This window comes from Eucyclogobius newberryi, unplaced genomic scaffold (assembly GCF_026437365.1).
Source record: "Eucyclogobius newberryi isolate DKJ021-1_F unplaced genomic scaffold, fEucNew1.0.hap1 SCAF_16, whole genome shotgun sequence".
NCBI lineage: Eukaryota > Metazoa > Chordata > Actinopteri > Gobiiformes > Gobiidae > Eucyclogobius > Eucyclogobius newberryi.
The window spans coordinates 11,720,529-11,733,036 of record NW_027315790.1 but is presented as its reverse complement, the minus strand read 5'-3'; the positions used below and the strand labels follow the sequence as shown (position 1 = coordinate 11,733,036).

At 39.4% G+C, this 12,508-nt stretch overlaps 1 protein-coding gene across 2 annotated transcripts in view; it reads right to left on the bottom strand.

Moving 5' to 3' along the window:
- gabbr2 (gamma-aminobutyric acid (GABA) B receptor, 2) overlaps window positions 1–12,508 on the bottom strand; it is a 120,945-nt gene that overhangs the window by 60,164 nt on the left and 48,273 nt on the right. For both annotated transcript variants that reach the window (XM_072447560.1, XM_072447559.1), the window contains exon 3: window positions 3,111–3,281. In XM_072447560.1, coding sequence (XP_072303661.1) covers window positions 3,111–3,281 — 171 coding nt within the window. The remainder of the gene's footprint in view (window positions 1–3,110; window positions 3,282–12,508) is intronic.

The window sequence follows — 12,508 nt, the reverse complement described above, 5'->3', positions numbered from 1 at the left end:
ATGTGTAAATATTATCCTTCTGTTTTAGGCCAAATGTTCCTCCAGATTCCCTGCCAAGTTTCTGCATAATGAGCCCCGTTCAGAGGCATAATGGGATAAAACCTCCAATAAATAGTTAAGAAGTTGACAGGGTGAAAGTCTTTCCCATAAAACAGCTACACCAACTTCAGCATTCAGGGAAATTAAGTCAAACCACAACAAAGAGGGTTGAAGTTCTCAAAATCTAAAGTATTAATACTGTTGTCCACAATCTACAGCAGCCTATTTGATTAATGTTTCTGTCAGTGTTTAAGGAATCTATTGAATTTGTATTATTATTATTTAAATATTACTCATACTTCTAACCAATTTTGATCACAATTGGGCAAGCCAATCCTCATCCACTGATACATTTGATACAAAACTACAGTATATAGATGTGGGATTTCTGGAGTTAGAATATAGTAGTAGTACTATCACAAAGGCACAATTACTACAGATAACAATATGAGACCTCTTTGTGTAATTGAATGTTTCCCGCTTTTATGAATCCATACCTGACTAGCTCAATTTCATCCCACCATCACTAAACGTTTGCCTGTCATCATGTGTAACTTTACCGCTCGCCTCAGGGAAGCACTAAAACGCTGGAAACATCATTTTTGTACAACACTCAACCCACTGTGAGGCGGAAACAACAGGGCAGACGCAGTGGATCAATACAAACAGGTTTTGCTCTTGAGGAACCGTCGGCTCAGTGACATGCCAGAGCGCTGTACTGCATGTGATGAGTGCTGGACCACAGTGCACCCGTGTTACAGCGCAAACAAGAAGCAGAGCTGAAAATTCGACGCAACTAGTTACTTCCAAACACTTCTAAAACATGGCGTGTCAAAATAACATAGGAGTAAGATGGAGCGTACAGCGTAAGCTTTTACACTGTAGCACAGTCTCCCGTGGGTCAGCGAGGGAATCCCCAGCAGCAGATGTAGATCAGCTATAATCCCCACATTATTACATAACGACAGTGTGTAATAGCAGCAACATGTCAGAAGGACTCAAGTCAAGCATGTATGTTTGACACAATGATAATTACTGATGACTAAATATCCCTTACAAACATATCGCTTGTGGTGATATCAGGGCAAAGGGTTAGGGTACATTAATGGACATTTGTACTGTGACTTCATTTTTATATTTTTGATCAGCATTATTTTACTCCTACTTGAGTTTTACTGTTGAATTAACAGTACCTTTTCACTTTGAGTAAGTCGATAGTGACTAAAACTTTTTGTCGACAGTTATTCAATTATTTGAACATCTGTGTTTCTTCACACATTCAAGGTTTTGTCCAATCAAACTAACTTAAAATTATGTATCAGATATTGTGCCCACAGAGCCCAATGAGACATACACCAATGCTATTCCTTAACACACAGAGAACACAATTCAACTTAGAATATGAAACGATACAGAAACGTCAGACTTTTGTGTGGCTTGCAAGGAAGAGGAAGGCTTAGCCGAGTCAAGCTGTTGTAAGCAACCTGAACGACTTTCCAAATTCACTCTTTGCGTTCCTCCCTTTTACAAGTCATTTTATTAGAATTTCACACATAAAAGGCGGGTCACATTTCTCATTGGTCAGCTCCACATCAAGCATTTTACTTTTACGACTGTCTCTGGTATTGTCTTTAGAGATAAGAGCCTTGGTGAATGTTTAGCCATTCTCGTCCCTGGGGACAAGGGAGAAACATTCCTCACAGCTGCTTTTACAACATCTTCACACATGTCATTAGAAATACATGCCGTTTCCTCCCCTCAGGCTAATGATGCAGATAACATTTAACACACAAATATAATCATATATTTACATTTTATCACACAGAGTTCATCTTATTGAGCTGTAGTTTTACTTTTTTACTCTTACGTGAGTAAAATGAATTTCTTGGACAATCACAGCAACCACGCTTTTGAAGTAATTGCACGCTTACTTGAGTACTATGTTTTGGTACTTTTCTCACCTCTGATCACCTTTTTACTGATAAAACAAAACATTCAATAGAAGATTTGTTCAGACCCATGTGACCCAGTGATTTTTGTCCACCACCTGTCAGCGTTTGTGTTGTGATCAGAAGATTGAGGCCTAATCCTGCCGTGAGTCGTGTGTCACCTGACTGACTGATAATGGCGGCCTGCTCCTGTTGAGCCCGCTTTAGTCTGGTTCAATCTCAGTAATGATGATTGCACTGCATGTGTGTGTATGCGGCACCAAGCAAACCCTGAAAACACCCGTCCCTGATGTACAGGAGCTCCAACTACTGACCACCATTCTCCTCTTGTGCTCTGTGACAGTTTGTGTATATGTGTCTGAAAAGTCCAAAAATAGCGGTAACAAGCTTTGGCTTACAGGTTTGGCTCCCAGGGGACATTACGGTATGTGAGAGTGTGTGAATCCAGACTGAACAAGCCATACATAACATTCACCTTCCATTCCCCCTGTGGGACACAGCGAACGAGGCAGAGAGAGTGAAAGTCATTGATACAGATGTGCTGTGTGACGACACTAAATGCTCATGTAAAAGTGTGTGGCTATTAACAAAGCTACAGAAACAGTACATTTTACTTTACTTTACTATACTTTTTGGCGCATACATGTGGGATATGGGATATAGGTTACATGTTAGAGCCTTGTTAAAATACAAAGTTGATCCAAATTCTGTAGCTTAATGATTAGAAGAAAAGCTGAGGCTGATAGAAATGGACTGATCCTGAAGTGTGGCAGTGATGTTTGCATATTGTGAATCAGGATTAGAGGCCAATCTGGAGCAGGTTGATTGAATCGGGACGTCCTTCTTCCTAGCGTCCTAAGCCCCTTGGTGCAGGAGGAGAGAGATAACGGGATTTGGGTTTTCACAGACTTCTTTCACACCTCCAAACCCCAACAGCCTCAACATTAGTGTGTACAATACTATTCTCACATTCTCTATTTCAATGTGTCTGAACAGAGCTTTTACATATTAACAAATTATTTGCATTTTAATTAAAATTGTGCGCCATTAATATTTCATACGACAAAGTACAATCAAATGTTCTTTTTGAATAGGTTAGTGTTCATTGGAGAGATGACTGACCTCAGAGAAGCGCTGTACGTCCTGAGTAAGTGTCCCAACTCGACTCCAGTTGTAGAAGTTGAGGAACTTGACCACAGCTGGGTTCACCGCGTTGTCGGATGGCACTGTGCGGAAGAAGTTGGGATATTTCTTCTTGTCCGCCAGCACGGGGGTTGTGGCCGCAAAAGAGAGCTGCAGGGAAAAAGGTGAATACAATTAAACCAGACTCTTTTTAAACGACATCACCACAGATAGAAGCAGGGCAGTTGAACAAATGTAATCAGACAAAAATAATCTGTGTACATGACAATCACCACCATTTTAAAACATACAGGTTAATATGTAAAGCATCATTGAACTAATACAGTTACCAACCAAACCAGGGTTAGAATGAACCAAGAGGAAACATGTACAAATTGTGTTTAATTATGATATACCTAATGAGGAATGAACACCAAAAGCAAACATGTGTTAAGACATGGCAGTATAATTGTTCTCCCCAGTGTTTACACAATGGCTGAATTTTCACCTAATTTTCACTTTTGTTATTTTGGTGCTAATAAGGATTTGTCCTTGTCTCTGTTCAGTTACACATTAGGTCACAGGTTTCTATCCAGTGACAAAATATGTGTGATTTAGTTTTAATCATAAAATTGTCACTTGATATAAAACTGTATTTAACAGTGCAGACGTCTTGATCGTTTGGTATTTATGATGACACTTTTACTCTTTGGGCCTAAGGTCTGAATGGCGCAAACGTTTAGGCTAACAGCGTAGAGGGGGATAATAAAGCACAGCGTTCTATCTGTGCTAATTTAATAAGTGATATGAATCGGAGCAGGGTTAATTACACACTTGCAGAGATTAAGCAGAACTTGTAATTCGTGATAGTGATCAGCACCAGGAAATTACAATCCCAAGCAAGACACCAAAGGTGCAGAATAGGTAGACAAAAAGTATATACATAGCCTAATTAGCCCATTTCTATTTCTACTCATGAGTCTGTTCAAAAAGCCAAATGTAATGCTCTGGGGACAAACTCTGAATGACACATGAGCACTCACAAACTGGGGCAGTGCAGAAAAAATATCAATGCCAAATATCGGCAACATTTTCAAAATCAGACCGATCCCGATATCAGCATACCATCCCTAGTTTGATATCTCATATTGCTATCGACTAAATACAGAGCACCATGATCAAAGTCCCCTCACGGCTGGCCTGAGGATATGTTCTGTGGTCAAAATGGACAAAAAAAAACACAATAGCTGGGACTATGGAACACGCCTGGACGAATGAGGGATTACACCGACAATAGCTGGGACGTGCACTTTCACTCAAATTAAAGGCTGCAGAGTTTTGCACCCGGCTGTCCGTTTGGAGAAGTGCTAGAGGGAAAATAACATAATTGGTTGATTTCACAGTGTCATGAGCATACGCCAGCCGCGACCTTTTGTTATTACTGCTTCATAAGGTCAGCTAAAGGTTGGTGATAAAACATGAAAACACAGGCTACTATTAGGCATGTATTATTCTCAGATTACATCTCACATTTAACAATAGTGCACTGCTTGATGCTTGAACCAGGCTTAACTCTGAGCGGCTATTGTATATAAGTCAAAAGAGTCCAGTATAAATGTCAAGAGAGCATCAAGTAATCAATTTTCTATTTCTTTAGTCTTGTGCAATAGAAATTTGCTGCAGCAGTGAACCTTAAAGATCAGGGGATGTGAAGCCACATAAGACGGACATTAGATCTTTTGCTCCAACAGGATTAAATTATATTTACGAAAATCAGTTGCATCTGTGTGACTGGTGGCTCAGTGGTGAAAGTGGCAGCACACATGCCATGCTCTATGCGGCCGGCCTCAGCATTGTGATTCCTGGCTCTAACAATTTGCTGAATGTCCTCCCTTCTCTCATCCCCATTTAATGCTACACAGCCCGGTCTAATTACACCCATGGACCAACAAAATGTAATAAATAAGTAGTAAGTACTAGAGTAAATCAGTGGTATCCATGGTAATTTCAGCTTTTCATTCTAAACAAGTGAAAATGAACTGCTTTAATTTACTTGTGTTTGTCATTTATGTCATACCCCAAGATTAGACACAAGACATGGCAAAACATGGCATTTATAAGAATGGTAGTGATAAACAAAATAAAATCTACAAAAGATGAATTGGATAAAATCCCTGAGTGGTGTATTCTGAAACAATCCGGGCAAGTGAAAGAATCGAAAGTTAATTCATGAACAGAGCTGACCTACACACACACACACACACACACACACACACAAACGCCCACACACACACACACACACACACATACACACACACACACACACACACACAAACGCCCACACACACACACACACACACATACACACACACACACACACACACACACACACATACACACACAAACGCCCACACACACACACACACACACACATACACACACACAAACACACACACACACACACATACACACACACACAAACAAACATCCACACACACACACACACACATACACACACACAAACACACACACAAACAAACATCCACACACACACATACACACACAAACACACACACACACACACACAAACGCCCACACACACACACACACACACACACACACAAACGCCCACACACACACACACACATACACACACACACACACACACATAAAGAATAGTGTGTGATATCACACATCTGAGGGTAGAGGTTTATGTAAGAGGGTTTTAAAAAGGGTCGACCCAAATAGGAGGGAGGAGAGGCCTGCACACATGTGAAACACACATGGGTCAGGTTTAGGCACAGCTTCATTCTCACTGGCAAACAGCAGTAAGAAGTGTTCAAATCTGCTGCCAGGTAACACTCTAAAAACAAGCTTAACCTTTGCAAATCACCAACTTGCTCTCTTGCTCTGGTCAAAGTCTGGGGATTATTGAGTTACTGTTCCAGTTATGGACAGTTCTGTACAGAAAAAGGATGTGGCCCTCAAATACATTATACACATTTACAATGTCAATGAAGGTGTCGCTCTCATGGAAACTACAACAGCAATTGGGACATAGGATTCTAACCTTCAACTCTCAGTTGGACAACCTGTCTCCCGGTACATTACATGTTTTCTATTGGAAGGAACTGAGCACAGTGACAAAGTTGGAACAGCAAAATGAACGTACCAACATAATGTTGAAGAGCCCAGTCAGCCCTTCAACAACAACACACTTTGCAAAATGTGGTCTTATTTACATCCTATTATGTGCACGATTTGTCAGGGATTTGGGATCAATAGTCCATAAATTAAAAGTAACTCTAGCCTGGCCAACATTACAAAAGGCGCAGCAGTTTGTAGAAAAATAAGGATGCAAAGGAGCAGCTAATTGCTGTGACAGATCTAATGGCATTGATTGGTTCTAGGCGCAAATGTCTGCTTGGCCTTTGAATAATGAAGTGGCTACGAAGATGCCAGATAAATAAACACAAGTCTGTATTTCATGTGTGGCAGCTAAAGCTGATGCAGTTTGTTGACTGAGATTTGAGGGAAAAGGACAGTTGGGATTTACTCAGTTGCTACAGCAACATGGTTTTGAAGATGACCCGGTTCCCAGTTAAGTTTTTATTTTAGTCTAATTGCCTCTTCCCCTTCCGCTGTCTTTGGAAACCATGTGATAATTATTTATAAAGTCTGCCACAGTTCATAACAAACTCATCATTAGAGGAAGCTCAAAGCCGTAGTTTGGAAGGACAATTATTCTGATCAATGGCCAATTAAGGGCAGATTTATACCTTTAAATGTTGGGATTATTAAATTATGTCAGATTTGAATGTGCTGGTGAAATGTCTTCCCAATAAATAAATATATAATATATAATTTATAATAACAATATTAACTATAATAACTATAATTAAAAGACACAACCTAACATTGCAACCAATCAGACTCATCAGAATCAGAATCAGAATCAAAATCAGAATCAGAATCAGAAAAGGTTTATTGCCATTGTCATAGGAACTTGTCTTTGTGATTCGGTGCAACATAAAACGATGAACAATGATAAAGCAACCTATATACGTAAGTCAAAAAGAAAAACAATTACAATCTGCTATAGGATAAAAATAAAAAGGCTTACTATGTATAGAAAATGTACAGTTGAATGTACATATGTAGTGCAGGAAATGAACAGTGCAGTGAGTGATTAAATTATGCTTAAAGTGACAGTGTTTAAGAAGGCAATTATTGTATCTTCTGCTGCTGAAAGATCATTCCCAAAGTAACGATAAAGCGGTGGTATCTGCGACATCAACAGGATGGGATTTTTGATGAATGATTGTCAAACATTTCTTGGAATTCTCCTAATATTACCCTATAGTGAGGTGCTTTGAGGCCGCCAGTGCAACGTAATGAAAAGACAGGCTTACGAACCACAAGGGATCGTTCTGAACAACTTCAAACGGCCATCCCACCCATGCCTATAAAGTGCCCATCTATCGCACTCAGCCTCGGGACCCTGCGTGGAGTTATGGCAAGGTAATAGTGGAGCTGTTGATCAGGAAGCAAAGAGGTGGTCCTTATTCAATATTCAGGAGAGGCATTTGGAGCGCCGTTGGGAGCACCCAGCTGGAGAGAGGCAGACCCCACAAGGACACATCCAGATTTCATTAAAGATGGGGTACCGGATGTTCAAACCACAAAAAGTATGTATTTAAATCTATCTATCTTATTTTATCTTATCACAAAGTATACCCTCTGTTGCACTCTGGTATTGTCTTTTTTGATATACTGTGTTGACTTGTGGTAAAAACTGTAATACAACATTAGTTATCTTGCCAGAAAAGAGCAATAAAAACAATACACAATGTCAAATTCAGACCAATTTAAAATACTTAAAGTAAGTGGTCTGATACATTTTCAGACAGCACAAGTAACGCATGAAGTGATGCAAACAACTGCCAATAAATGTACAACAATTGTTTTTGAAAGGGAAAATATGATACAAGAAATTAAACGTAAATGTAAAAATATAAATCTGTTCAACATAGACTTAAAAATGATTTTTTCTTACAATATCAAGTTGAAGAAACAGAATGAGACTAGTGTTTCTTATGGGAGGTTAAAACCAGATAAAAGAAGTTAGTGAAGCCAAAGAATCCAGAATTGTAGAGTTACTTAACTACATGACATGTAACTTGATGACAGGAATGGAATGTATAATTAATTATTAATAGAGGCAGACAGAGTGCAGTGGTCTGATTTGTCACAAAGTTCTGCTCTTACAGTTTACATTACTAATCTACGAGAATAAAGTTGAGAATCCCGCTTTATTACAGATATGAAGAAGAGCTGATGAAATCTATTAGAGCTCTTTTGGACTAGCACTTTTACAACACTGGATTGACATTTCTCTCCAGTGAAACATATTTTGTGGGCTAAATTTATGACCATATCAGAGGCAACTCCAAAACTATACATTTTGCGTGATTTATTTATTTATTTGCACAGAGCTATTTTCCAGAACTACTTTTTGCATATTCGATTTGACAAGGGCCAGGGCAGTTATAGGTGCAGTGCAGCAGAATGAATGCAGAGGCTTTCATCCCGAGAGCTCAGGTATTTCAAACCAGCGAGCACAGACATCTCACAGAATCATGCAACGCTCCTCTGCAAGAGCTGGAGCTTAGCCTGCACCTCCATCTGTAAAACTGCATCACCCTGACAAGTGTGGAGACAAGATGTGCACATGAAGAAGGAAATAAACATGAGGAGATAGGGCACAAGAGAAGGAGGTGCCACCAAGGACATGTAAGGATACACAAAACATTAATTAAGACGTAAAGCTTACTGTTTTCTCTTGTCATTCAGACTATGATGTTACTTTACACGTTTTGTTAAATGACTCTTTTTAACGTGGGAATGTTTTTATGATTTGTATGCTATCTTTTCCCTTAGATCTCAATGGGTTTTATCTGGTTAAATACATTTGAATACAATAGTTGTTGTTATTAATTTAATTAGAATGTTAGATGATCTGTTTGGGTCAGTTTGTAGGCGAGACAATAATATGAATTAGTTAAGTCATATAAAACTAGAACTAGATGATTCAAAGATGGACGTAAATCGTATCCAAGTGCAACTATTTTCTTTCGTACAACCTCAATTGCGATGAATGGCACAAAAATGGATTGGGCTTTGATTGGCTGCCTTTGTCTTTAATTCTAGTTCGGGGCTCATTGGGCTAAGACCTTGGCGTGTGAAAATAAGAGCCAGGAGTCAAAAGTAATGAATAAAAATGTAATGTAACCTGTTGCTCTCTAGAAACAGAAATCACCCTGTGTTGTTCTGTCAAACGGGACATGAAGGCAGATCAATAGCTGTCAGCTCTCAGAGATGTGCATGGACCAGGACATGACATAGGTTTATGGACCTATCCTTCACTAGGGCCACTGTCACCCATCGTCCTTGAGGGATGCACTGAGGCATTTCTACAACCAACAGCATCAAAGAAAGTATTTGGTATTGATCCAGGTCAGTTGGAGAGTGCATATTGACAGGCAAGGATATGTAAGGAGAGACAAGAGGATTATGCCCACTTAAACAGCCAAGTGGGTTTTTCTAATCTAAGGTAAAAGTTCATGCAACAAAACCAACTTCATCAAAGTTTTATAGTAAATCATTGTCACTCTTTGATATCAGAACTACTACAGTAAAAAAGTAACTTTTTCATATCAGCTACAGACACAATACCAAAACACAGAAGCTCAAGTATTAAAGGTGCACTAAGTACCCTAACTTTTCTGGTGGATAGTCCGCCAACTGCTTGTTTCCATGGGGATGATACAGGCCAAATTACAGGTCGGATCAGACTCATGATTAAATTAATCTTTTCATTCCGCTTTATGTTATGCAAATAAAAGTACCAGTAGCTGTAACATGTGTAATTATTCTATATTGTATATCATATATATAAATACCTTTATCTGGAATATGATATAGTCTGGTTTAGAAAAATCAGGACAAGGACAACTGCTCACGTCAGCAGATATGTTGATTGACATTCAGTTGGACAGCAGCACCTTGCATCCTGTGAAATCCGCTAAAGCAATGGATCTCTATAGCGATTCTATTTATAAATGGAGATTTGATTCCATAACCTGAAATCTCACTGTGCTGCCTGTTGCTGCCACTGGGCTGTCTATGAATGATTAATGAGCAGATGCTGAACTGTAGAGACCATTATTCTCTCTCTCTCTAGTAGTTGTAACATAACTTTAAATAATCACTATAAAAAATAAACTGAAACAAGAAGATAGTTAAATCTGAGCTGGCAACTAATATACAACAACAAAAAATACGGACCTTCATTTATAACGGTCATAAAATGACACTTTTGGCACATGACATGGAAATAGAAATAGATTGTAGATAAGCTGTGCAGGGAAGCCCACTCACGGACCATTCATGTTGTGAGTGGGCAGGCACAACTCCCTGGAGCCAGTATGCTTTTACAAATTACAATCTTTTAAGTTGGCAGACACTGAACATGTCTTCACCCGTATTCTAGAGCAGTAATCTTGTTTCAATGATATTGATGTCCAAAATAAACCAAAACATTTTTAAGGATGCATCCAATCCAATCTTCCTGTTAAGTACTTGTGTACCTCTGGTTGGGAAACGCTGCTCTGGAGATTACATTGATCCTCCGTGTGTGAGAGTCTGTCTGATCAAATCACATATCGATGTGACTTTTTACCTTCGCATTTTAAATTAATTTGTTAGTGAGAGCCATAGTAAATAAAGCATGGGCACATTGAGCAAACACCCCATGTTGGATATGAAGAGAAGGAAAATACAAACACTACTTCAAAACCAACAAATGTAGAAAATAATCGTCATCTTTTATGCATTGGTGCATTTGGCACTAAAATATCCAACAGATTTACTAGTTCTTCAAAAATACATCATCCACAATACAAACAAGTTTTCAAGTAATTGCATTCAGAAGTAGTAGCTATAAAGCTCAGGCAGAACATATCTTCTTGGGCCACAGGCTGCAGGTAGGACTTGGTGGAGCATTGATCACACATTTCTGATTTAGGCAACACATTCCAGAGGTATCGACTGAAATCCAGCTCTGTCACAGAGACCAACCTGGACCGCCTCAGTTTGGCTATTACAGGCTGTGTCCAATCTGCTCACACTGATTGGTCGACTGCTCTGGCGAATACTTTCCCACTACAACTACAGCCCTCAGGCAACTGTTAATGAAGAGCTTCCAAAAAGTGGGAGCATGTGCCAGATGCCTGGTGGCATTAGCCTGAGGATATAAAAGGAAAAAAGAAGCGGCTTCCCAGAAGTTGTTCTAATTACAGACACTGGATTCTGCACTACCACTCGATGTCACCTTGTGTGCATTGTCTCTGATCTGCCAATACGATATATCCCGATACTGATGACATCAATTTATTGCTATTGACCTTGGTATTTCTCAAAATTAAAAAATTTACATTTTCTCTGCTTTGGCAAGTCATAAAATAAGACACAGATTTCTAGATATTAAACATCCTGTTTCAATATATACCACTTGTCACTTCTTACAAATATAACCATTTAAAGTTGCAATTTATACTTGGGCAGAGTGGGTGTTTAGAAGCTCAGGGCTGCCCTCTATTGTCTTGGGCAAAATTGGCCAATTTTGGCCAGTATTGATATAGAAATCAAACAGAAATCCAGGTAGCAATGCAACTTCATTGATATGCATGACATCATCAAAATATTGTGATTGTGACTCTGAGAATCGTGACACCCCAACATTTAACCCTACAGCACAGACTCTGCCCTATCATGATGCTAGTCTTACAGTTGATACTGTTACTGTAATCGGTTTTATTCTATAGTGGCTAATTTATTGTCAAAGTTTACTTCAAGAGACAGTAAAGTTGATGTGTTGTAGCTTTCTGCACTGAAATGAACTTTTAAACAATATGCTCTCAGAAGAAGATGAGCTATTAAAATGTTCAAACTAACACGTACCCTCTCTTATTGACCACTTCATCACACCCCAGACCCAGAGACTCCTCCGCTGTCTAGCTGCATCAGGACCTTTTTGGGCGTTCACTGAGTACATTAGTGCACGTGCCCCAGGCGAAGTCCCTCTTGATGTTTTTTTCACATAAATTGGAGATAATTGTAGATTCTCCACTGCTCAGCAGCCATCCATGCCTCTGGCAACACATTGAGAACACAATTCAACTTAGAATATGAAACGACACAGAAATATCAGACATTTGTGTGGCAAGCTTGGGAGAAAACGCCGGGCTGTGTCAGCCAAGCTGTTGTAAGCAGCCTGGCTGAGCCTCCTGCGTCTCACCCCGTTTTTTTCCCATGCTGGTTGGTTTTATTAGATATTC